The sequence below is a fragment of the Trichomycterus rosablanca genome, chromosome 13 (genome assembly GCF_030014385.1).
Source record: "Trichomycterus rosablanca isolate fTriRos1 chromosome 13, fTriRos1.hap1, whole genome shotgun sequence".
Lineage (NCBI taxonomy): Eukaryota > Metazoa > Chordata > Actinopteri > Siluriformes > Trichomycteridae > Trichomycterus > Trichomycterus rosablanca.
The window spans coordinates 8,230,028-8,256,599 of record NC_086000.1 but is presented as its reverse complement, the minus strand read 5'-3'; the positions used below and the strand labels follow the sequence as shown (position 1 = coordinate 8,256,599).

The following is a 26,572-nucleotide window of genomic DNA, read 5'->3' as shown; positions in this document are numbered from 1 at the left end:
TTATCTTCTTTGTTTCTGCCATTTTTGTAAAAAAATTTAAGACATATAAGCTTTTCTCTTGAATGAAGAGGACATTAGAAAGTCTAAAAGAAGAGAGGAGAAAGAGGGTAAAACAGGAAGAGAGGACAAATTAGGAAATCAGGTAAAAAGTCAGAACATTAGGAATAAAGAGTCTCCCACAGAAACCTGGGGAAATTACCAGAAAAAAAAACACAAGCATTTTCTAGCATTCATGTTTCTAGAACTACTTGAATGTTCTTGAATTCTTGAATTCACCTTAAACTTGTTTCCCACGCTGATGAAGCTGAGTTTGCCAGCCTTTTGCTTTGAGTCTTTAGAGTTGTTCTCAAAAAGATCCCGAACAAATTTGTCCTTTGACTCACACACAAGGCACTCCAAGGACATGTGAAGGGCATCATTATTCTTCTCCACAAACCGGGTCTGCTCACACATATAGTCACCACCAGACAAAAAAGCCATATGCATAGTTTTAATCTCATACACAGAACACAAATCAAAGTAAAAATAAACTTTAAATTTTTTATATTCATAAACAATGCTAAGTGTAACATAAAAAATACAAGTGTAACAATGTGAAGTGACAATCTTTAGTTGGGCTATGTTTATAAGAACAATGATGAAACAATAATCACAAGTATTTAAGAAAGTAATGACAGCAATTATAGCATACACATTTGTCATTTAGGTGGTATATTAGTGTACAGTATGAGATGTAGTGTACAGTTGGTGCACGCCGTCTGTAAAGAAATCACTTACTGAAATCAATAACAAACGTTTTTTTCCTTCTGATTACTTGTCCATTACACTAAGACACCCTTGCCCTGTATGAATAGCAACTATTAGATAGAAAACTAATTGCTCGATAATGACACCCTCTCAGGGGAATGACATTAGGCATGATATTTATGGGCCGATTAGGGGAGAAAAACTCTTCAGTAGATATTTGACTGCCCATTACATTGCTTTTGCGACTTTCAATTTGCATTTTGGCCCCTGCTACACTGATTTAGTATCCACAAGAAAAAAAACCTCAATATATAACTGATGCTGATGATGCTTTTTAAAGACCCTGCTGACACGTGTTAAAAGTTGCTGAGAATTCCTTTGTGAATGCATCATAAAAGCAACATTGTATTACAGTCTGGTATGGGAACTGCACTAATGCGAACCGCAAGGCACTGCAGCGAGTGGTGAAAACGGCCCAGTGCATCACAGGGACTCCACTTCCACCCATTGAGGATGTCCAGAAGAAACGTTGTCTGCGTCAAGCTCGCAGCATTTTTAAGGACTCCTCCCATCCTGTACACAGACTGTGGCAGGCGCTTCAGGAGACCAGCAGATTAAGGAACAGTTTTTTCCTCAGAGCTGTCTCCTTACTGAACTCTGTCCCCCGTTAACCCCCCCACATCTCTCCTCCTGGTAAAGGTTGCACTACAAACCTTTTTCTGCTTAGTATAATATATCATTTGTACATACCTCATACCTCATTTGTACATATCCCATTTGTTCATAATTTCCACCTATACCGTATACATCTGTCTATTATGTTTATAGCACCTCAATCTGTATCATCTTAATCTGTTTATTATGTCTATAGCACTCCTATCTATATATCATGTTTATAGTACATTCACTAATATATTCACTTGTATATCTTGTTCATACCACTGCCCGTATTCTGTAAATAATGTATATCATAGATACTGTACATCCTACACTTGCTGCTTATTGCACTTCTGGTTAGATGCTAAACTATTGTACTTGTGCAATGACAATAAAGTTGAATCTAATCTAATCTAATCTAATTGTAATATAAACACTAACTCACATAACATAATTTTAAACAGTATAAAAGGAAAATCAGATCATATTTAAAACAACTATATAAAATGTTTGAAAAATAACCATATAGCTCCAGCATTAAGGATGTCTGAGTGGAGGCAGATACGCACCGTCTCGTAGCACACAGCTCCGGCAAAATGCCTGATAATGAATCCCTCGTCGTCTCTTATGTTCCGGTGAATTGCCAGCTTGGACTTTCTCGGAATCTAAAACAGATATTAATTTATGATTTGGACCAAACCATCTGACCAACTACCTTCAAGCTGTAAAGTGTGAGTCAACAGAATATAACACAGTGTTTTTCATTACAAATCATATTATTAGTGTTACAATTTGAATAAAAAGTCAGTTCTTTTTTATTTACATACATTTCTTAATTTTTAACATTTCATGTTTATAATAGGTAAACAGCTGGAAATTATTAACTAAAAGTCTGATGAGTAGATGAGATTTACTTGCTCAAAGTCTTCTGAGCATGTGCTTCAATGGAAAGGATAACGTTCTAAAAAAAAGGAAACCAGTTTATTTAAAACTCGATTATAATGAAAGTGTTTGGCCATTTGTTGGAACAATCACTAAATGCATTTCTAAATAATTAAATTAAACCTTAAGTGGTTGTATTTATTTTACAAATCGGACTGTGTGTGTATGTGTGTAATAAATAATGAATAACACAAAGCCGGAAAGTTAAGGGAACTACATAAGAACGTTTTATTTCATTCCCATTATCGTCTCACTCTAAAGACTCTTCTGTTAGACCCAAACTATCTTGAGTTCACATTTTTCTTAAAGGTTAGAGTGGTGGTGGATATTTAGCTATGGAACGATTAATCAGATATAGATTCCAATCAGCCAGTTTCCAGTTTGATATTTCTGTGAAATTTCACACAGCACTGTTGCATCCCTCATAGCCAAATTCCAAGAAACCGGGACTGTGGACAACAAGCCACGTAGTGGTCATCCGAAGACCGCTACCGACAAAGAAACCTCAACAATGGTTTTGACAGACTTTGCGAAAAAGTCCGCGATGCAGCACGGTGTCAGTCAGTCATCCCTTGTACGGATTCTTCATACCAATAAGTGGCACCCCTTTAAGATCCAGTTGCAGCAGAGACGTGTCGTGGGCGTTAGACCAACATCAACGGGATCCCGCATTCGTACAGGGCATTCTGTTTAGTGACAAGGCCAATTTTTATGTCAGTGGTGATGTCAACCGCCAGAACCTGAGGTATTGGAGTGACGAAAACCTGCACTGGACGGCAGACACCAAAGTCGTAGGTGATGTGAAGGTTATGGTGTGGTGTGGAATATGGGGCTCAGCGCTACCTGACAATGCTACAGGAAACAGTGTTCCCATCCATTCTGACCGAAGATGGCAGTGTCCCCTGTTATTTCCAACAGGATGGGACTCCACCACACTACGGAGCAGGTGTTCGTCAGTGGCTGGATATTCCAGTGATAGCTCAGTGGTTAAGGTACTGGACTAGTAAACAGAAGGTTGCCGGTTCAAGCCCTGCCACCACCAAGTTGCCACAGTTGGGTCCCTGAGCAAGGCCCTTAACCCTCAATTGCTCATCGTGTTCTGCTCATTGTGTACGTCGCTTTGGATAAAAGCGTCTGCTAAATGCTGAAAATGTAAAAATGTAAATGTATTCCATTCCCTGGTAATTGGATTGGCCGTCGTGGTCCTGTGGAATGGCCGCCCAGATCACCCGACCTCACACCACTCGACTTTTATCTCTGGGGTCATCTCAAACAAATAGTGTATGCTGAGAAAATCCGCAACAAACACCACCTCCAGCACCGCATCGTGGAGGCTCGTGACAGCATTTCTCCAGAGAATCTCAAGCGGGTTCATAACGATTGGATCCAGCGCCTTCAGCTCTGTGTTCAGCACCAGGGACAACACATTGAACACGTCAATATTGCAAATCTGATTGCGGCAATCGATTTCTGAGACAATTCTGGTCTTCGATATGCTACATGACCACCTTTCCATTGGAAAAACTTGCCCTTGATCCAATATGGCAGCTTTCAAGATGGTGACCATGTTCCGGACATAGCCTAAAAGATAGGCCCCCTCACCCATTACTTGCTGGGGTATTCAGATATGTCATTTTCCCTTTCGTTTCTGAAATAAAAGAGTGTCCTGATACTTTTGACTCACCCTGTACAGTGCTTCCTGGTGTAATTGAGTGGGTAAAGAGGTTAACATGTTATGGCCTGCAATGGATTTTTTCCTGTCTAGGTCTTTGTTTTGGCTTGCGCTTAGTGTTTTTGCATAGACTTAATTAACAAAAAAAAACAAAAAAAAATTTATTTTTCATGTACCAATTTATAACCAGAATTTGATCAAAGCAATAATCTCTGGATTATTGAAACTAAGAAATAAAGGTCATTGCTAACCGTCAGGCGGAAATGATCTTTGTGCTTGCTGTGAACAGCCTCTGCAAAGTGCTGGTCGCTGGGCTGAGGCAGACGGTTTTCCTCATCTAGAATGTCCAGAATCCCCACTAGCTTTGCCTCAATCAGGTCTGCAGAGGGAAAAACCAACATTATACAATGCAGCATGAGTTGAAGAGAGCATAAAGCATTAGCATATCTTGACCCAGATGATCAACTGTTATCCACAGCGTGTCCGTTCCAAACAAATTTAACAGGACGAAGGTAAAGCTGGGGAGCACCTGGCGTTATTTGGTATTCATCATGAGGATATCTGCAAGGGGCATAATTTATCAGCTTTACATGCGGGCGACCAAGGACTAGACGTAAGCACATTCATGTATTTGCATGAGCAGACACCTGTGCTTAAATGAGCGCTGACTGATGAGGGGAAATAGAGGAGAGTCCCAATGTGTCCATTTGCAAGTCACTAGGTTCTGCAATAGGCTGCATTATTAATGAGAGTATTAGCATGTCGACTGAATGGAAAGTGTCTGTAACCGCTGTGCCAACTGTCCACTCCCGATGGATGGAAGGCTGTTTATTAGGACAACCTGTAATCGATAAAGCTGATAAAAGCCTGGCCCGAACATAATGTTACAGTAGCTGTACAATCTTTAAATGAAACAAACAAATGAAAACGTTTTGCAGCTGGCATTTATCAGCCAGTTACTGTGACATTGCTGTGCCAGAGTATATCACCACCCAGACCCATGTGTAGCTGTTTATTATCAGGTTTCTTGTAAGAGGCCATTGGAAAAGCTGCAGTAGTGACAGTGTGCCTGGAGAATATGCTATCGATGTGTCTAGGAAAGTCTAGCAAGTCATAGAAAGTTCACAAATTGGTCGAGTCAAAAATGAAGTTCCAAAGTTCAACAAACCAAGATTTGCAGAAGGTCATATAAAGAGGACACAGGTCATTTTGACAGCATCTCCATTCTAACAGGACTGGGCTATTGTCTCTTTGCATAGGAAGAGACCAAAAATGCATAAACTGGTATTTTAAGAACATATTTTAAAATATTGTAATGATAAGAAGAAAAATGTTGCAGTGGTTTCCCTTATTTAGCTTAAGTGATGAAAAAACATTTCAGGAACCGATCATTATGCAGGTTTATGGTTACCTTTGGTTAAGACTTTCAAATTGCTTCCAACATGCTGTCTACATACACTACACTGATTACAACTATGTGGCTTTTTTGTTGAAGGTTGGGATGTTGAGTGTTAAACCTACAACTCCCACCACCAACCGACTGGCTGAAAGCAAAGCTGGGGATACAAACACTAAATCCCAACTGTAGTGGGCTAGTGTAATTTACCACCCGGGCAGCACGGTGGCTAGGTGGGTAGCACTGTCGCCTCACAGCAAGAAGGTCCTGGGTTCGATCCCCAGGTGGGGCAGTCCGGGTCCTTTCTGTGTGGAGTTTGCATGTTCTCCCCGTGTCAGCGTGGGTTTACTACGGGTGCTCCGGTCTCCTCCTACAGTCCAAAGGCATGCAAGTGAGGTAAATTGAAGATGACTGTGTTCGATTTCACCTTGTGAACTGATGAACCTTGTGTAATGAGTAACTACCGTTTCCTGTCATGAATGGAACCCGAAGAGTGTAAAACATGACGTTACAATCCTAATAAACAAACAAACAATTTACCACCCAAGTACAGTTACCACGCAGGCATCCAATAATGTTATCTGACTTTAAAGAAAAGGTAAAAAACAATACATGCAGTTAGTGATACTAACCTATGCAGTCTTGATTATCAACATAATGAACTTCATTCACTCCCAAGCCTTCCTTCTGATACAGCTCTTGCTCCTTCAACAGCACAAACATGATGTCAGTAGTAGCTTTTACAAATAACACGGACTCAAGTTCAAACATTATTGTATATATGAAACATAAATTTAACATAAATACTGTCATATTAACACCATTTACACTAATACTTCAAATCCATTTTTGGCCATTTTCCACAGTACTATAAAACATACACAACTACACATGGTATCTGACATTTTGCCATTTCAGATATATAAAAATGGCTTAATAAAATCAGTTTATAAAGAAATACTGTTCAAGTTTGCAAGATTCTGCAAACAATGCCAGTGCATGACAAAAATCTCTAAACCAAAGGTTATGAAAGTGCACAATTTGTCCTTTTTATGATCACACACCCATAGTATTTAAGCTGTAAACAATTATTTGATTTTATTATTTTTAATTCAAATAACAATAATAATAGTAATAATATTATTATTAATAATAATAATAATACTAATAATGTATCTCATGCATAATTCACAGACTTTACCACAAAAAACCCTTCAAAACCCTAATTTGAGCTGAGGGATGGACATTATTTGCCTGCCACTACTTAGACACATGGCCGTGTCATCTCCAGTCTGAACATCCAACAAAATACAGTCCAAACCTATAGCCTGATCAAACAAATGAGCAGATCAGATCTGCAGCTTAAGTATAGCCATGGACCTTTTACATTACAAAGAGTGAAAGTATTAACAAATTGACAACTTACCTCTTTCAGTATGCGCTCATTAAAAAACTGTTGCAGTTTTTCATTGCAGTAGTTGATACAGAACTGCTCAAAGCTGTTGTGCTCAAAATACTCTACAGGGAAACAAAATAAAACAATATACTATACAGCACTGTATACAGTACTATCAAAGTAAATTTATCTCAACAGACATAAACACAAACTAAATATTAATTCGACCAATGTTATGTCAACATAAGGTTTGCATAAAAAACACTAGGATTTAAGGGTACTTGACATACACCTTCATAACAGACCTCCATTAATAACTGATGCACACACTTACCAAAACCAGCAATGTCCAGTACACCGATGAAGTTTGAGGAGGTCTTAAAGGGAAAGCAACGATTGACGCGTGTAACCACATGATCAAAAAGACGACTGTAAATGGCCTTGGCCAGGGCATCACGTGCATTGTTGGCCTGCTCCACCTTCAGTGGCACCCTAGAGAGCAAGATAGTGGGAAAACTCAAGAACTTAGCCAGAGCTTTTGCAAATGCAAACTTAGCAATGTACATCTATTTGGCTTCATTTCCACCCAATCTAAACGCTGTCACCCTTAGTTACTTTAAGGTATTCTTACACACAAAATGTAAAGACCATAAAACAAAAACAGAATTTAAAAAATAAAGACATTTGCTGTAAATCCTGTCTAGACAGTGCTCACTGTGCTCTCTCTCTCTCTCTCTCTCTCTCTGACTATACAGAATTTGTTTTATACCTGCAAATTTGGTGGTGCATTAAGTATATTTTGTATACCTTCCTGAGAAATGCTTGTTTTTTATTTAATGGGATGAACTATACTTGGGACATGGTCAATATACTTGGAGAAACGTCCTGTATCCTATGTGCAAGAAATACTGAGCATTATCCTCCAATCAATTTGCTTAATTATTAAGATAATAAAGAATAAACACATTGAAAAAACAAAAATGATAAAAAAATAAAATATATTAAAATGTATGTCTATAAATGTAAATCTATTTTGCACAGAATTAAAAATAAGGACCATTAAAAGGCCTAGCCTATTAACTACAAATTAGCCAGGGTTTTATCTATTGCACCATGTATGATAGAGTAAATTTACCTATTACTTAATTTATCCTGAAAGTGTGAGTTAAACCAATAATAAATAATAGTTTAGCATAGAGTAATTAGGGTTGCTGTTTCATCTTGATCAGGGCCATGGTTCTGACTCTGGGTGCAATTACATTCCTTATTGTTGTGAATACAATTGTGGTTTTATTTGTTAAATGTTTAGTGTGTAATAATACAGCCTATTGTTGCCAAATATATTTAGCAAATTCAGTTTAGCTGATTTTGAAAGTTAACTTGTTTTTGGCTTAGCTGAATCAGTGATGAATGACAGATGAGGACGCGAAGGCAAAACTTATTAGGAATTACTGCACTAGCCTTTCTCACAGCACTTACATGATATCCCTGGTGGCTCCCCATATAAACAAATATATGATTAATGTACTGAAACTACCTCCAGTTTAGCATCTGTGGTTGTTTAAATATTAATCAAATAGGCATGCTTAGTCCTTGAAACAACAGCAGATTGAAATCGTTACTAAAGAAAACATGCTATTTTCAAAACAATTAATTTTTCACTTTCTCCTGTAAGAAAACAGCTTGGAAAAATCTCCTTTCTTTTACTGCAGAGCTGCAGATAGATAGGCTCATCTAATGAATCCTACAATGCAAGCAATACAATACAAATTAGCCAGAAATAATAAAACATAAGCCTTTTAGTGCCGACTAGACTACTCCAAATAATGAGTTTGCTAGATTTAATTAAAATGGACATATTTCTAAATCAATAAGGCTCATGTTGGCTATTTTCATTACAGGTTTATAGAACAAATCAAGTATGAGAACTCAATAAAAAAAAATCAACAATTGATTGAGTTCAATTGATGAAAAGTAATATGACATCTACATCTTGGAAGGGTGAGCTGTGATACATACATAAATATATCCTTCAGGATATAGTTAGGTTTAATGCAAACAGATAATTCGAGAAAAATTCAGAAAATCAAGGATTTTTTTAGAATCAGCTGCTAAGTGACTGGTAAGAATACAGCTCAGAAGAGCTTTCCGATTATCATTATTGATCAAAAAGGAAAAAAAATAATTACAAACATCTGCACAGTGGGATTTGATTAACAGCAATTTTTGATTACCAGCACTAAAACAGATCTGACAGTTAACAGTTTGTGAGTTGCCATATGTTTCTCTGTGATAGCACATATCAAAGAGGTCAAACGGTAGTTGTCTGAATTTCTAATTTATCATATGGGTGGGCTTCCCCAGAACCACTGTGTACAACACAGTAACACACCGGCCATCCTCCCCTCAGACATAGCCAATTATGTCTGTATGTACACACCTAATCTAGCATAATGAACTTTGAATTCAAACCCTAGCATAATTTATGGCTGCACCACCAAGTGTTTTAGTAAAATAAAAAAAATACCGATCAGCCATAACATTAAAACCTACACACATTGTCCATTTTATCAGCTCCATTTACCATATAGAAGCACTTTGTAGTTCTACAATTACTAACTGTAGTCCATCTGTTTCTCTGCATGCTTTGTTAGCCCCCTTTCACCCTGTTCTTCAATGGTCAGGACTCTCCCAGGACCACTACAGAGCAGGTATTATTTAGGTGGTGGATCATTCTCAGCACTGCAGTGACACTGACATGGTGGTGGTGTGTTAATATGTGTTGTGCTGGTATGCGTGGATCAGACACAGCAAGGCTGATGGAGTCTTTAAACACCTCACTGTCCCTGCTGGACTGAGAATAGTCCACCAACCAAAAATATCCAGTCAACAGCACCCCGTGGGCAGCGTCCTGTGACCACTGATGAAGGTCTAGAAGATGACCAACTCAAACAGCAGCAATAGATGAGCGATTGTCTCTGACTTTACATCTACAAGGTGGACCAACTAGGTAGGAGTGTCTTATAGAGTGGACAGTGAGTGGACACGGTATTTAAAAACTCCAGCAGCGCTGCTGTGTCTGATCCACTCATACCAGCACAACACACACTAACACACCACCACCATGTCATTGTCACTGCTGTGCTGAGAATGATCCACGACCTAAATAATACATGCTCTGTGGGGGTCCTGACCATTAAAGAACAGCAGGTTAAAAAAGCATGCAGAGAAACCGATGGACTACAGTCAGTAATTGTAGAACTACAAAGTGCTTCTATATGATAAGTGGAGCTGATAAAATGGACAGTGAGTGTAGAACCAAAGAGGTGGTTTTAATGTTATGGCTGATGAATGTACATATATGTACAAGTGGTATAATGTTACCAGCAAAGAAAATTAAAACACAAATTTTTTTTGTATGAAAATTACACGTCAGCTAAAATTACACAATTGTACCAGGCCCAACTACAAAGTGTCTGCAATAAACGTAAAGCATTATTTACATTATATTATTCACAATAGCAGCAAGAAAGAAAATCTAGCATGCATAAATCAATACAACCCAGTTACATAAAGGAGCAAAAATGTAGGCTCTATTCCAATGGGCTCACTTACATTTTGATGACCATAATAACTTTCTATTCAGTCTCATTTGTTATAATGAATGTTTTATTGCAAACAGTAAAAACTGTCGACCTAATATTCTCTAATAAATCACTTATTCTCTGACTGTCAGAAATGAGAAGAGAGAAAGATGGCAAAAGAAAAATAGATGTGTAGAAGCTGTTTGAACTATGTGAACACTAAATATGTAAATATATCTACAGTGGTGACCAATTTAAATCAGTACATTTTTACATTCCTATGTGTTATGAGGAATGCAGACGGACCCAAGGATGCAGAGTAAAAAACAGGATTTTATTAAATGACAAATAAATAAGAACAAAGAGAAATAACGAAAACAAAAAACAACTCAGGCAAAGTGCCGAGTGACGCCGCTGGACCGCTGGCAAACTGAATGAGAGGGGAGAACACAAAAATAACAAAACACAGGAGGCGAGGCGCGAACCCGGATCGCCTAGTCACGAGGCGTTCGCGCTGCTCGCTGCGCTATTAGAGCGCGGTTTACGGAAATAACGCTTGCGCTTTAGAGGAGGCGTAGCCGACGCAAGCGCTCGGGAAAAACAGTGAGATCGCTAAGGGAAAATAAAACACAAAAAGCAGGCAATAACAATCGGCCGGCGTGTCACCAGCGGTGGTAAGTCCGCTGGGAAGAGCCGGTGTGAGAGTTAAAGAATAAAGGATTCTGCTGAGGTGCGGATTCGAACCGGGAATACGGCGGGAGGCAGCAGAAGCCCAACCCACACAACCAAACCGGATCTGGGGAATCCGCTAGGCAGAACGGCCAAAGAGGAAGAGCTGAGGATGCGGTTGAGGCTAATGATAGCCAAATGCTAACCGCAATTCCCAGCAAGGAACGCTGCGCTGCAAAACAAAGACAGCGCGAGGGCTGTACGAAGTCGCACCACCTTTCCCTACCAGGTAACCAAAATCCTATAATACCTCCGCCTTTCGACGTACACACCCGCCGCTCTACAAAGCGCCCGGGGCTACCCAAAACTGTCCCTGAAAAACGAAGCGACTTGAGCAGTACTGTACCGAAATAAAGAGAAAGGTGCGACGCCGGCAACCAGATGACACCCCCTTAAATAGGGGAATCACAGGTGCCGCGCGTTAGCACCTAATGAGCTGGCCTAGTATTTAAGGCCGAGCTCTTTGTTGTTCTGTAACGCCTGCGACGCTGTGACCTGATGGTACTATCACCAAACGTCGCAGGCACCCTAACAGTACCCCCCCCTCTAGGGACAGCTCCCGAGGTCCCAAGACCCGCGGTTCGGTTTCTCCTGAACTCACGGATCAGTTCGGGGTCCAGGATCTGGCGAGCCGGTACCCACGAACGCTCCTCGGGGCCGTAACCTTCCCAATCCACCAAGTATTGGGTGCTACCCTGCACCCTCCTGCTATCCAGGAGGCGGCGGACCGTGAATGCAGGGGCACCCTGGATGATACGAGGGGCGGGAGGTTGGGGGAGGGGTCTAGCTCCCTCGCACGCAAATGGGCGAAGTTGGGAGACATGAAAGGTTGGGTGTGCCCTCATCCTGGGGGGCAACTCCAACCTGTATGTCACCGGATTTATCCGTCTGACCACCTTAAACGGGCCAATGTACCTGGGTGCCAGCTTGTGAGGGGCACCTTTGACGGGGAGATCCCTCGTCGACAGGAGAACTCGTTGGCCCGGCCGGAACATGAGGGCCGGCTGCCGCTTGCGATCAGCAGTACGCTTCATGGAGCGTTGCGCGGCTAGAAGAGCCTGCCTTGCTTTTCGCCAAGCGGCACGGCAACGACGGATGTGTTGACGCACAGTTGGGACCGCCACCTCTTGTTCCTGCTCGGGAAACAGTGGAGGAGGGTACCCAAACTGTGCCTCAAATGGTGACATTCCTAATGCGGCGTGGTGCAGGGTATTGTGGGCGAATTCAGCCCACAACAGTTTATCCGCCCAAGTGGCTGGATTCCCTGCAGTGAGGCACCGAAGCATCTTGCCCAGATCCTGGATAACCCGTTCCGACTGCCCGTTGGACTCGGGGTGGTACCCCGAGGATAAGCTTGCCGTTGCCCCTAGGAGTTGGCAAAAAGACCGCCAGGTCTGACTGATAAACTGCGGGCCCCGATCCGACACAATGTCGGATGGGACCCCATGTGCTCTCACCACATGTTGCAGTATCGCCTGGGCGGTCGCCATGGCAGACGGTAGCTTGGGCAGAGGAACGAACAGGCAAGATTTAGTGAACCGGTCAACAATCACCAGTACCACCGTGAATCCCCTGGATTTGGGCAAGCCCGTAACAAAATCCAGTGCCAGATGGGACCACGGTCTTGACGGTACTGGTAATGGATGGAGAAGTCCTCTAGGACGCTCTCTAGTGCTCTTATTAGTCGCACAGATAGCACAGGCTCGGACAAAGTCCTTGACCTGTATCTCCATCCCCGGCCACCAAAATCTTCGGCGCAGTAGCTCCAGGGTCTTAGAAACTCCTGGATGAGCCGCAAATGGGGACGCGTGGACCCATTCCAACACCTGATGACGGACTGTAGTGGGCACAAACAGCCGATCAGGTGGACCTCCACCGGGGTCGGGTTCCACAGCTTGGGCGTCCCTAATGACTTTTGATATGCCCCACACCATTGGGGCAGCAATCAGACTCGGGGGGATGATAGGCTCAGGCTCGGTTTTGGGTCCGGTCGACTCCCACTGCCTGGATAAAGCGTCAGGCTTGCCATTCTTCGACCCTGGTCTATAAGACAGGGTGAAGTGGAAGCGACTGAAAAATAGGGACCACCGAGCCTGCCGGGAGTTCATCCTCTTAGCCTGCTGGATAAACGACAGATTTTTATGGTCTGTCCAGATCAGGAAGGGATGCTTCGCCCCCTCAAGCCAATGTCGCCATTCATCAAGCGCTAGCTTGATGGCTAAAAGCTCCTTATCCCCCACCGGGTAGTTACGCTCGGCGGGAGTTAGACGATGTGAAAAGAAAGCGCATGGGTGGAGCTTCTTTTCGGGACCCACTCTCTGGGACAGCACTGCCCCAACCCCGACATCAGAGGCATCTACTTCTACTATGAAGGACTCCTCTGGGTCGGGCAACTGCAAAACCGGAGCAGTGGTAAGGAGAGTCTTAAGCCTGTTAAAGGCTTGCTGGGCCTGCATCGACCATTTGAACGGTCCCTTGCCTGTCAGGGCCGTCAAAGGAGCGGCGACGGTGCTAAAGTTCCGAATGAACCGCCTGAAAAAATTTGCAAAGCCTAAAAATCTTTGCACTTGGCGTACGGAACTAGGAGTTGGCCAGTCCTCCACAGATTTCACTTTAGCCGGATCCATACGTATGGCACCTTGGGAAATGATAAACCCCAAAAATGAAATAGATGGGGCATGAAAAACGGATTTCTCTAGCTTGACGAACAAACGTTGCTCGAACAACAGCTGGAGAACCCGACGGACGTGCCTAACGTGTTCTTCAATGGACCGGCTAAAGATCAGGATATCGTCTAAATATACATAGACGTATCTATCAAGGGCTTCCCGCAAAGCCTCATTGATAAAGCGTTGGAAGACCGCGGGGGCATTCATTAACCCAAAGGGCATCACCCGGTACTCGTAGTGTCCCGTGGGCGTAATGAACGCAGTCTTCCATTCGTCCCCCTGCCTGATCCGGATCAGGTTATACGCACTGCGTAAATCGAGCTTAGAAAAAATGGTAGCTCGCTGAAGTGCTTCAAAAGCTGTGGCCATCAGCGGCAGTGGATACCGATCCTTGATCGTGATGGCGTTCAGACCCCGATAGTCGATACAGGGGCGCAACGATCCGTCCTTCTTCCCAACGAAGAAGAAGCCTGCCCCAGCTGGGGAGGACGACGGACGGATGAACCCCTGATCGATTGCCTCCTTGACATACTCCTCCATGGCTTGCCTTTCGGGAGCCGACAGGGAAAAAAGGCGCCCCCTAGGAGGAGTAGTGCCAGGAAGCAGGTTGATGGCACAGTCAAAGGGTCTGTGGGGGGGCAAGTCCCGCGCCCGGGACTTGCTAAAGACCTCACGTAGGTCATGGTACACAGGGGGTACCTGGGTCAGATCGGGGGCCATCGCTTCAGACGATGGTGGCGCCGGCGACATACTCGCTGGCAGCAAGCATGCGTCATGGCACCTGGTTCCCCAAGCAAAGATTGACCCAGATACCCAATCGATCTGGGGATTGTGCTTTCTGAGCCAGGAGTGTCCCAGGACCACTTGGAGCTGAGGGACCTGGGTCACCAAAAAGGTGATCCGCTCCTCGTGGTTCCCCAGACGCATCGTGAGGGGACGCGTCTGGTAAGTTATGGGACTCCCAGCTACCGCTCGGTCGTCCACAGCGTGGACGGTTATGGGCACCCGTAGCGGTTGAAGCGCAATCCCCATCCTGTGCACCAGGCGGCGGTCGATGAAGCTCTCCACCGCACCCGAATCGACACACACCAGGAGGTCCGTAGAACCCGAGCCCCAGAGCAACACGGCATCCAGGAACAAACCATGTTGAGGGATGGTGGGTCGGCCCACCCTCGACTCCCCGCCTCGAGGGTGGCCTACTCGTTTAACCGAGCCCGGCTTCTCGAGGGGGGGTCGGAAGGTAAGGTGGGCCTTTGGGTCGTCCCTAGCTGCATGGGCTCGGGATCCAGGTCACGGGGCACCGGACGGGACGGTCCTGGGAATCGGGCGCCAAGAGGGTACGACGTCCGCTCCCGGGCCCGCTGTCGGAGCCTGGTGTCGATATTGGTGGCCAGGGCGTAAAAGGCCTTGAGTGAGGTGGGGAGCTCACGAGTAGCCAACTCGTCTTTGACCTTCTCCCCCAGCCCGCGGTGGAAAATGGCATGCAGCGCCCCCTCATCCCAGCCGCACTCTGCCGCAAGGGTACGGAACTCAATCACATATTCCGCTACTGATCGCCCCCCTTGCGACAGCTCTAATAGGCGTGGACCCGCGTCTCTTCCTCCCACTGGGTGAAAAAACGTGTCCCTGAGTGCCTCCCGAAAGGAGGACTCTGAGAAGCACTCCGGGGCATCCTGCTCCCAGAGAGCAGTGGCCCACTCTAAGGCTTTGCCAGTGAGTAATGAGATCACGTAGGCGACCTTCGAGCGCTCTGAGGGAAAGCGGACGGGCTGCAACTCAAAGATGAGGGAGCACTGGAGGAGGAACCCCCTGCACTTTTTTGCCTCACCCGAGAAACGTTCGGGGGGCGGCAAAGGGGTCTCTGGTCCGGTGACTGGGGAAGCGGGAGTGGAGGGCGACTGGCGCTCCGAGCTGACCGCCAATGCCGGCAACAGCTGGGCGATCTCGGCTATTCGGTTGGCGAGCTCATTAAGCGCCAGCTCGTGTCTGCCCAAGGTTACCCCCTGGTGACGCAAAACATCAGTCACGGGGGGCGACTCTGCTGGGTCCATTATTGGTCGCACCTTTCTGTTATGAGGAATGCAGACGGACCCAAGGATGCAGAGTAAAAAACAGGATTTTATTAAATGACAAATAAATAAGAACAAAGAGAAATAACGAAAACAAAAAACAACTCAGGCAAAGTGCCGAGTGACGCCGCTGGACCGCTGGCAAACTGAATGAGAGGGGAGAACACAAAAATAACAAAACACAGGAGGCGAGGCGCGAACCCGGATCGCCTAGTCACGAGGCGTTCGCGCTGCTCGCTGCGCTATTAGAGCGCGGTTTACGGAAATAACGCTTGCGCTTTAGAGGAGGCGTAGCCGACGCAAGCGCTCGGGAAAAACAGTGAGATCGCTAAGGGAAAATAAAACACAAAAAGCAGGCAATAACAATCGGCCGGCGTGTCACCAGCGGTGGTAAGTCCGCTGGGAAGAGCCGGTGTGAGAGTTAAAGAATAAAGGATTCTGCTGAGGTGCGGATTCGAACCGGGAATACGGCGGGAGGCAGCAGAAGCCCAACCCACACAACCAAACCGGATCTGGGGAATCCGCTAGGCAGAACGGCCAAAGAGGAAGAGCTGAGGATGCGGTTGAGGCTAATGATAGCCAAATGCTAACCGCAATTCCCAGCAAGGAACGCTGCGCTGCAAAACAAAGACAGCGCGAGGGCTGTACGAAGTCGCACCACCTTTCCCTACCAGGTAACCAAAATCCTATAATACCTCCGCCTTTCGACGTACACACCCGCCGCTCTACAAAGCGCCCGGGGCTACCCAAAACTGTCCCTGAAAAACGAAGCGACTTGAGCAGTACTGTACCGAAATAAAGAGAAAGGTGCGACGCCGGCAACCAGATGACACCCCCTTAAATAGGGGAATCACAGGTGCCGCGCGTTAGCACCTAATGAGCTGGCCTAGTATTTAAGGCCGAGCTCTTTGTTGTTCTGTAACGCCTGCGACGCTGTGACCTGATGGTACTATCACCAAACGTCGCAGGCACCCTAACACTATGCTAATGTTAAAATGTAAATAACTATGCTGGACAGTCCATTTTACAACCAGTTGGACTAATATTGACTGAGCTCCCCTTTGCTATAAAGACCTCAAATCATCTGAGAATTTCGACAAAGTCTGCCATAAAGATGAAGGCATATTAATTCTATATAATTTACTTTATTCACCTGTTAGTAAATAACCTTGGGTATGGCTAAAACTAAATAATGAGGACGGATGTTTATATGCTTTCTCGGTTAGTCTGGTAGTTACAAAAGTAACTTCTGAATAGTTAGGGATTTATTTGATGTGCTCATAGAACTTTTCAAACAGTTAAATGACATGGCATGGAAAGTTCTGGAATTGTTTAATACAAGATCAATAAAAATACATGTTTGCATTTTGAGATGGTCACTTCAAATCAAGCTTCTTTTTAATATCTGTGTATTTGTAATGTTTTCCAGCACCCATGATGTAGTGTTTGTGTGTGTGTGTTTGTGTGTGTGTGTGTGTGTGTGTGTGTGTGTGTGTGTGTGTGTGCGTGCATCTTACTTGATGACTGTTCCTTTGGTGCCCCCTGCAGTGGTGAGCATTACCCTGGTGGTAAGACTGACTCTCAGATCATCCTGGTCCAGGCCTAGGAGCTCAGCACAGTACTGCAAAGTCTGACTTGATTGGTTCTTCAGGATGCAACCACCTGCCAAAAAAAATAGATAATTTGTGTCTTGACTAATAAAGAAAAACTATTATTTTACTTACCAGGTCGGTATTAATCAATTATGTACAACCCATGCTGTAAAATGTGGACATTTGTGTCTGATCATTTGTAGAGCCATTATTAGTTTTTTTTATAGCAGCTAAAAAGACTTTCCAATAGTGTCAAGGTATTTTAGACTGTTTTCAGAAATTAATAGCCCTCTTAAGGACACACCAGTTCATTTTGGCCATTTAAAAAACAATAAAAATATTTTGTAAATGTTCTCACTTTCTTGTATGCAACTTCTCCAGTCCATAAAAGAGCAAAAAAGCCCAAATCCTAGTGCTCCTTCTATTATGCTTTAGGTTTATGCTTATGCTCTAAGCATCACTGATAGAACATTAACGACTCAGTAGATGCCTTGTTAAAAAAGTGAGGCACTTCAACAACCTATACCTTCAAACTTATTTCATTAATTGGAACAACTAAAATGGATAATTTTTTATGTATTCAGTCTAACAGCAGACCTCAGTGCATAAGGTTGGGAGGCTGGGAGATACTCAGGTCATGTTAAGGCAAATGTACCCCTGTTACACAAAGGTTTTCATCATTATTCTGAGAGCATGTAAAAAGAGGATTAGGACTCAAAAGAGAGACTATAAAAGAAGTTACAACAGAGTAACTTGCTAATGGTGTTCTATTCTGACAATGAAAAAACCCATACATGGCTCACTAATGAGCTTATAGTGTTAGCGGTACAGTGTTAGGTGGGTGAAGGTGTGTGTGCGACCACACAGAAGTGCAAGAGTGCATAATGAACATATAATTAGCTGAAGATAGAAAATAAAAGTGTTCCTTTTTCTTAAACAGCACAAAATGTACCAGACTAGCACACACACATTTATCCTTTCTGTTACATAGGTATGAATATATTTATATCAGAGTCTTTGTATTTGATTCATGTACTTATATTAAACGTTTACAGATAAGTCAAGGGTTTGTGCAATTACTATGCAAAATATTTTCTCACATTTCCATGTAGTGTAGAAATAAACAGCACCGATTATTCATTACTCAAGTAAAGGCCATTAGTCATTGGTAGTCAATACAGTAAATGGTTTTGAAAAATATGCATATTTATATAATGAATGATTGCACTCATTTATCTATAGTAACTGCATCACTTTTCATCAGGGTTGTGAATGGTCCACAATGATCCACTGAGGGCAGTGATAGCTCAGTGGTTAAGGTACTGGACTAGTAAACAGAAGGTTGCCGGTTCAAGCCCCGCCACCACCAAGTTGCCACTGTTGGGTCCCTGAGCAAGGCCCTTAACCCTCAGTTGCTCATTGTGTAAGTCGCTTTGGATAAAAGCGTCTGCTAAATGCTGAAAATGTAAATGTAAATGGTCCATAGCCAATCCACTTATCTGCAAGTTTTTGGGCAGTGTGAGAAAACCAGAGTGGGCTCGATGGGCAGCACTGTCGCCCCACAGCGGGAAGGTCCTGGGTCTGATTTCCTGGTTCAGAGATCTAGGCCCATTCTGTGTGGAGTGTGCATTTTCTCCCTGTGCCTGCATGGGTTTCCTCCCACAGTCCAAAGACGTGTAAGTTAGCTGAATTTACTGTGTTCAAAATTGGACAAAGTGTAAAACATGACATAAATCCTAATAAATTAATAAATAATCATGGTAATTGAATTCCTAGTCTGTATACCTTGATTGACTCCTTCTGGATGGGACTGCAAAATGCAGAATGTGTGACTATGCACTATTTACTGTTGTGGATCTGAATGGGCATGGATATGATAAAACCCTACAGACAGAACAAGCTGGCAGAATCTTCAAAAATGTTCTGGTTTGATCCAGTGTTTGTAAATCATATAAAACCACCTAGCAAAAACTTCACTATGATTTTTTTTAACAAAGCTTTATGATTACATAATTTCAAGTAAACACCATTTCACAAACAGGAAAAGGTATATCTACCAGAGGTGCTTCCATTCTCTTCAAAGTCTATGTTGCCCAGATGCAGAACTCCTGCCACCACTCTGAAGAGATTGAGCTTCTCAGTGTCATCCAAGCCGATCCTTTTCATGGCTACGCACATCCTATTAAAGTCCCCAACATCATCCAATTGAGGGTCTTTCAGAGCTCCAACTTTTACATGCTAAGGAAACATGCCACAAATAATCAAAACATTACAGCAGTGATGCTAATCAGGTCGGATAATAATTACATGCGCTGTGCTATTAACAGTACAAATAGTACCCAAAGAATAAGTCACATATGAAAACACATTTTACATTTACATCTACAATCAATTTTAAAACAATGGCTAAATCATACAGTGACTTAAACACTTGGAGTTCGGGTGGTACAGGAGTCTATTATGCTAACCCTAATCTGAATCTCAGCTGTGCTATCAAATAAGAGTCTACACAGACAAGATGGGCTATGTCTGAGGGGATAATAGCCGAAGCTCTGGATTGGCTTCCTGTTCTGGTATCCTTGCCTTGCATTTTCCAATTCCAATGAGAAACTTTGGGAGCAACTCTGAGCAGACAATCCTACACCAATGCTGTATTTTTAAATCTGCAATTTAATTAAGTAGCAAAACATTCCACTCAATCACAGCAACATTTTAACATCCCAAAATTAGATATCTCAGTTAAATCAAACTGCATTTATTAAAGGCCATTGCAGGCTTTGACCTCAGTTTAATTAAGCTGATGTTAAGGATTGAATATGTTGATTTTAGCAATTGTTTAGCAAGTTATATTTTACCTTACAGCACAGTGGTCTTCAAATAAAGCAGTTCAATATATGAGATATCAAACAAAATGTCAATGCAGTCCATGAGCATGCAGTTTCCTCACAGCAAAAGCATGCACTGAAGAAAAAAGGTTTATAGAAGGGCAAACAAGAATAGTCTTGTAAGAAATATCACCTTTTTGTCCTGGATTTTAAAGAAAGTAAAGAAACAAAATGTTTAGTAATAATTTTAAATAATAAAGTAAAAGAAAATAAAACATGAAACCTTGGGCAGTGATAACCCACTTAAGAGTCAGACCACGTCAATGTGATCTGCTCTAAAAAGCATCACAATTATATCATTTTTGTTCTACTATTGTACATTTCACTATGTTACTACTGTTCATTAATAAGCACTAATGCTTACAGATAAGCTAATAAATAATAATAATAAAAACCTTAATACTTGCATTCTGCCACTTTTGCAGCATATATGGTAAAAATGTTGGAAACCATGGCACATCTACAGCCCACTGTTTAACAGATTAAGCAACCTTTTATTAACACTATATCTAACCTGTCCACTAGGGATAAGATGGTCTAGTAAACGTTTAACTCATTTTTTAACTTCTAAAATGTCAAGCCACTACCCATATTAACTATCTGCACAACCTCCTAACCCTGAAATCAGTCAAAAAAGAATCCAAAACAGTAAACATAACAAAATTCCTAATAACTGTTTTATGCAGAATATGCACAGCTGTGGACAGTCCATCTGATTTAATGCACATTAACCAGGATCAAATTAATAAATGATTAGAAAAACATTGTTAACACGTTGCTTCTAGCAAAACACAACATACCTCAGGGCTCATCCGGTTCTGCATGATCTGCTTATCTGAATCCTTGCTTGCAAAGTATCTGGTGCAGCCCCGATTTAGATACTAAATAAAATCAAACAAAGATTTTGCTGTCATAATTCATAAGCATTGCACTACATGTTTTAATCAATAGAGTTTCATATTGATGGGAGACGATTATTTTATTTCATTTTCATCAACTACTTTATCCTGGTCAGGGTCGAGATAAGTCTGTTTTCACCAGGAAACACTGGGTGCAAGGAAGAAATACCCTGGACAGCCTGCCAATCCATCGCAGGGCTTCGAGCAACCCCCTTCTGACATAAACAATAATATCTGTGAAGGCTACCAACCAGCAAATAGCACTGCTGAGATTCTACCTGGATATCAGTGATGGGCTAGTTTAAAAGTGTATTTCTGCCTTGTGCCCAGTCTTTTTGGGGAAACCGGACCCACCATGACCAGAATAAAGCTGTGGTAAAAATAAAATTATCTGAATACAACACAAGCTTAGAACGATGTTGTAAAATAAACACTAAGCACATATGCCATCTAGTGGCACAACTGACTCACAATACAAGAGAGCTCATGAAGTGAAACGGCCAACGAAACACTTATGTTTACTTAATACGAAAAAAAAAAAAGACACTTCACCAATTGACAATTGGTTAGGCTGTCACAACTTGGGAAGTGAGGGCACAGATTGGTGTAGCAGTAAAAGTTAAACTTTTTATAGTTGTAAAAGTTAAATTTATGCTTAATATAACATCTTAGGTGTCAAAAGTCTGAACGTCTCGAGGTCCAGAGAACACAACATTCATCATTTCTTAAAAACCATGATTCTGAAGTCTGAATTTCTAAGGAGTTCCCAACAACACTGGTCAACTTTCTCAACTTTGTTCCATGTTTTTTTTAGTTTAGCTCAGTTAATTGTACCAAACTGAACAGTAAAGGCACAACAGTGCTACAATACAAATGTTTTACAAGGTTTTACTGACTACACACTGTTTTAAAAAGTCAACCATACTATTCCTATAGAACTTATAGAGCTCTCATCCTTCGCAGAACTAATGAATAACAAACAAAGTTCTTACACAGAGCTGTACTCTAGCACATTTTGCTTTGGGAATGAAGTGTTTGTTAGAGGCATTCAGACAAAAACAGGGGTCCCCACCATTAAAATGGTCCAATTATCCTAGTTGGATGTGCATTAAAGGATAAATATAGCATGAATAATGTCCGAAAGAGTGATCACCATTATTAATTAAAACATAGCTGGTGAAACATAAGAAGCTAAAACACCCACTTAGTGTGTATGACTTGATTTAGATGGCATTTTAAACAGTTTTAACACATTTAATTAGAAAAAAATGCAGTGTTGTTTGTGGGAAGTGGGGTCTATTAATAAACTAACCCGAAAATTTTCTGGTGAGTTCAAGTGCAGCATGTTCTTTATATCTTCAGAGGCACCAGCACAGAGCCTGTAGAATATGTGGTAATTGCGCTCATCTGAGCTCTGCATGCAGATGCGAGACTTCTCCAGCAGATAATGTGAGACAAATCCACCCACCACGGCATTCTGTAAAAGATACGGTAAAGAGCAAAAGCATGAAAACATATAGAATACACACAGAAACTCGTCTTAAAGTGTAGTACATTTACATTTAGACTAATCACACTTCTTTGATTCTTCTTCTACCATAGACTTTCTACCAACTTTTTCACAGCCGAGAATTGGAAACAACTAGATTAAGAGAAAAGGTGGAAAATGTCCCAGGGAAAAAAGGTTAAAACTTTATGACAGTGACATGCATTTTTACAATGTATTAAACTACTTAATAATCTGCACATAGCATTTTTTTACCTTTTCATTAAAATGGATTTCCACAAATTTCCCAAAACGACTGCTGTTGTTGTTCCGGACAGTCTTTGCGTTTCCAAATGCCTCGAGCAGTGGGTTAGCTGCAAGAAGTTACACAGGTGATTCACTTCTGATACAAAAGTAACCAAAAACAGCTTAAGGTAAACACGCAGTTAATTAGGCTCACCTTCTACAATTCTTTCATCAATATCCTGACCAGTACCATATGAACTAGTTAAATATCTGAAAAGAGAGAAAATACAGATGTGTAAACAATGTACTGATCTGCATATTTTGTCTTTTAATGTGTGGACAACTGATTGTTACAATAATAAAAGTTAACTTAATTTCTCATCGAAAAATGGTCTTAATGTGAAGTTGTTTTCACAATCTTTGCTATAAAAGCCTTTATTCTTTGCTAACACTTTCGTTCTTTTTCTGGAACACATCTGAGGCGGATTGATGGGCCTGGATTGATGGGCTTGGCAAACAAGGAAAGCTGTTTATTTATGTACTCTACTTAGCGCACAGGAAATCAAATCATTTTGTCATAATAAAAAGGTCTTCATTAATTGTTTCCAATAAGTAGGAAGCACATATTCACTGAATGAAATTATCTGTAACTGAGGCTGAAACTGAGAAGCCACTCTGTAACCATCTACAAACAGCCCAAACCATTGTTCCTCCTCTATCAAATATTTCTCTGGCATTTTCCAGCTCCCAGATTAACCAGTCAGACTGCCAGATAATAAAGTGTGATTCCACTGCTCCAGAGTTCAATTGTGCTGTGCTTTAGAGCACTACAGTCAAAGTTTGACATTGTGCATGCTGAACTGTATATGGCTGCTTTCCTATGGAACCCAATCCATAAAGTTTCAAGTAATCCATGTGCAGGCAGTTGATTTTTTACACTTTTGCACTTTAAGGCTCAGCAGTCCCATACGTGAGCTTCTGTAGTCAGTCAATCTGTGGCTGAGCTGTTGTTGCTTCTAGTTAGATCAGAAGCTTGCAGGTTTAAGCCTGCATCTGCCAAGTTGCCAATGTTGGATCCCTAAGGCCCTTAAAGCTTAATTGCTTTACATTGTATCAGTCACAACTGTACCACAAATGCTTATGACAGATCCACTTTGAATGACCCAATTTACTGCCATTGGTTGTCTATAAAAATGCATGGCAGTATGCTTACTTCTATGCAACTTTTAAAAAGACTGATGTTAAAACAGCCAAGCCAACTAATAAGAAAAGGTGTCCACATACTTTTGGCCACATAGTGCCACATCACATTACTCTCGATATAAGTATTTTTATCAGACCTGAGAACAAACTTTGTGTTTTCTGTTTTTCCAGCACCGGATTCACCAGACACAATGATGGACTGACTCATCTTCAGCACCTTCATATCTCGATAGGCCTTGTCAGCTAAAAGATGGATTGAAAAACAAAAAAATTAAAAAGAGATCAATAAAAAAACTATGTTTTTAAATGAAGTCTTTTCATGACATCATGCACTTACCAATTGCATAAACATGTGGTGGAAGCGTTCCTAAAGAGCGGCCCTGGTAACTCTTAATGGTCTCCGGGGAGTAAAGTTTGGGGATGTCATAGTAAGGGTTTACAGCAATCAGAATGTTAGCCACAAAACTCTGAAAAAAAAAAAAAAAAAAACATAAAACGCTTTACATTTACATTTTTATATTATATTTAAAAATATGGTGAAAGCTGTAAAAGTGAAGTGCACTGTTAGCAAAGAGTTTATATATACAGCTGGCACCCTTGGAAAAAAATAGGTTTATAAAAGGTCATTAAAATAATTAAGGTTAATTATATCTTACACTAACAATAAAATACATTTTTATAGGGCTTTTTTTCTTCTTAATAATTAAAATTTGCTTAAAAATTATTTTAACATCATGTATCACAATTGTTGGCACCATTTTATTTAATTAGATAAAATAAGAGGCTTGCTTTTCCCATGCCTTACAACAAGAAAGTAGGTAGGTAAGGTGGGTAAGGTAGTAAGACAGACAGATTTAGCAGATGCTCTTATTTAGAGTGACATAGAGAAGTGCTTCCTCAGCAGACATTTCCTTACTCTAGAACAAACAGACGGCAGTCTAGGAACACAAATCTGATAAAACCATGATAGAACAAAAGTCTAGGTTGAACTTTTTTTAAAGACAGATAAATGGATAGATTAGTAAGCACAGGTTAGTTTCAATTTAAGTGCTTAGGAAAGAAGTAAGTCTTTAATCATCTTTCAAAGTGGATGGACGACCATGTGTGTGCTAGTACAAAGAATAGCCTTGATGCCTAATTTCCACGAGTTCTGAGAGGTGGTTCAAGACGAGCTAGACTGGTGGCTCAAAGGGTGCTTGGTACAGAACAGCGTTTGATAAGGTAGCTTAAGGCTGGTACATTTTTGACTTTGAAGGCATTTACATTATTGATCTACATGTATATTGAATGCAATTAGGCACAAACACATATTTTATTACCCTATTGACCAGGAGTGCAAACAATGCTGCCATTGACTGTATATTGTATGGGTAAAAAAAGATTTTAAGTAAATTACTAGTTAACATTAGTCAGCCTAGGAGAGACGTCATGTGATGGCTGAAAATGTTTCCCTCAGCAGCCCATTAGTGGAGTCTATACAAACAGGCTACTGTCTACCTGCTGCTGTTCAGGGCTGACGGGTTAGCTTTAGCACACTACTTGGTGCTACCTCGCAGGACCTAATTAAGTGCATCAGGCAATTTGATAGTGTGTGGGCAGGATAAGCCAGGTCATCTGAGATGTGCAGCCACAGCTGGGCACGGCCTCTACACTCAACATGACACACTTGGGACTGACAGCATCCAGACTACTGGAGGCTATTCTAATAAAAATGATCTGCACCAACAACATGCCAATCAGTCCCTCAAATAAGTCTATTTCTTACATACATTTTAAGCATAGCATAAAAAAACTACTGTTAAACTACCTTTTTTATAACAATACAATAAACCATTGGTTTTAAGATAAGTCTTTGATGTAATCTATTTCTCAAATATTTCAGAAAGTGTTCAGACACCTTGACTTTGTGTTGTTTTGTGTTCCAGTGCATTCTGTTTGCTTTAATTATCCTTTAGGCGTGTCTAGAACTCAATCCACCTGTTCTGATGTGATCTGATTGGGTCTACAAATGCCCACAGCGTTGTCAGGACAGAAACCAAGACTAAGTCCAAAGAGTTGTGGATCTCTGTAATCAAGTTGTGGCAAGGCCTAGATAATGACAAGGGTAGAGAACAATATCTAAGGCTGTAAGTGTTTCCAGGGCCACAGTGGTCTTTTACTTTGGTCATTGTGGCTAATTAAGTGTGGATTAATGAGGAAAAAGGGCAATTACAGACCCAAAGGTTAGTTACTCTTTAAGTGCTTACTAAAGAGGTGGATTTTTAATCATCTTTTGAAGACCACAAAAAGCCCAGCTGAAGGTGGGTTTGGCATAAAAAAATGACTACAGTGAAAAACATTTTATGCCAACTCTTATGTATGGTGTGATGTTGTGAGGCTGTTTCCTTCTAAAGACCCTGT

The 26,572-nt window shown here is 41.8% G+C and overlaps 1 protein-coding gene across 1 annotated transcript in view; it reads right to left on the bottom strand.

The window, feature by feature from the left end:
• The window catches only part of myo6b (myosin VIb), a 56,995-nt gene that overhangs the window by 20,794 nt on the left and 9,629 nt on the right, over nucleotides 1-26,572 (bottom strand). The window contains exons 5-18 of the mRNA XM_063006855.1: nucleotides 24,510-24,639; nucleotides 24,310-24,415; nucleotides 23,184-23,239; nucleotides 23,000-23,097; nucleotides 22,550-22,714; nucleotides 21,139-21,219; nucleotides 19,511-19,691; nucleotides 17,379-17,523; nucleotides 7,145-7,302; nucleotides 6,841-6,932; nucleotides 6,047-6,119; nucleotides 4,270-4,397; nucleotides 1,974-2,069; nucleotides 277-441 (exon numbers count right to left, since the gene is read on the bottom strand). Of these exons, the coding sequence (XP_062862925.1) occupies nucleotides 277-441; nucleotides 1,974-2,069; nucleotides 4,270-4,397; nucleotides 6,047-6,119; nucleotides 6,841-6,932; nucleotides 7,145-7,302; nucleotides 17,379-17,523; nucleotides 19,511-19,691; nucleotides 21,139-21,219; nucleotides 22,550-22,714; nucleotides 23,000-23,097; nucleotides 23,184-23,239; nucleotides 24,310-24,415; nucleotides 24,510-24,639 (1,674 nt within the window). The remainder of the gene's footprint in view (nucleotides 1-276; nucleotides 442-1,973; nucleotides 2,070-4,269; nucleotides 4,398-6,046; nucleotides 6,120-6,840; nucleotides 6,933-7,144; nucleotides 7,303-17,378; nucleotides 17,524-19,510; nucleotides 19,692-21,138; nucleotides 21,220-22,549; nucleotides 22,715-22,999; nucleotides 23,098-23,183; nucleotides 23,240-24,309; nucleotides 24,416-24,509; nucleotides 24,640-26,572) is intronic.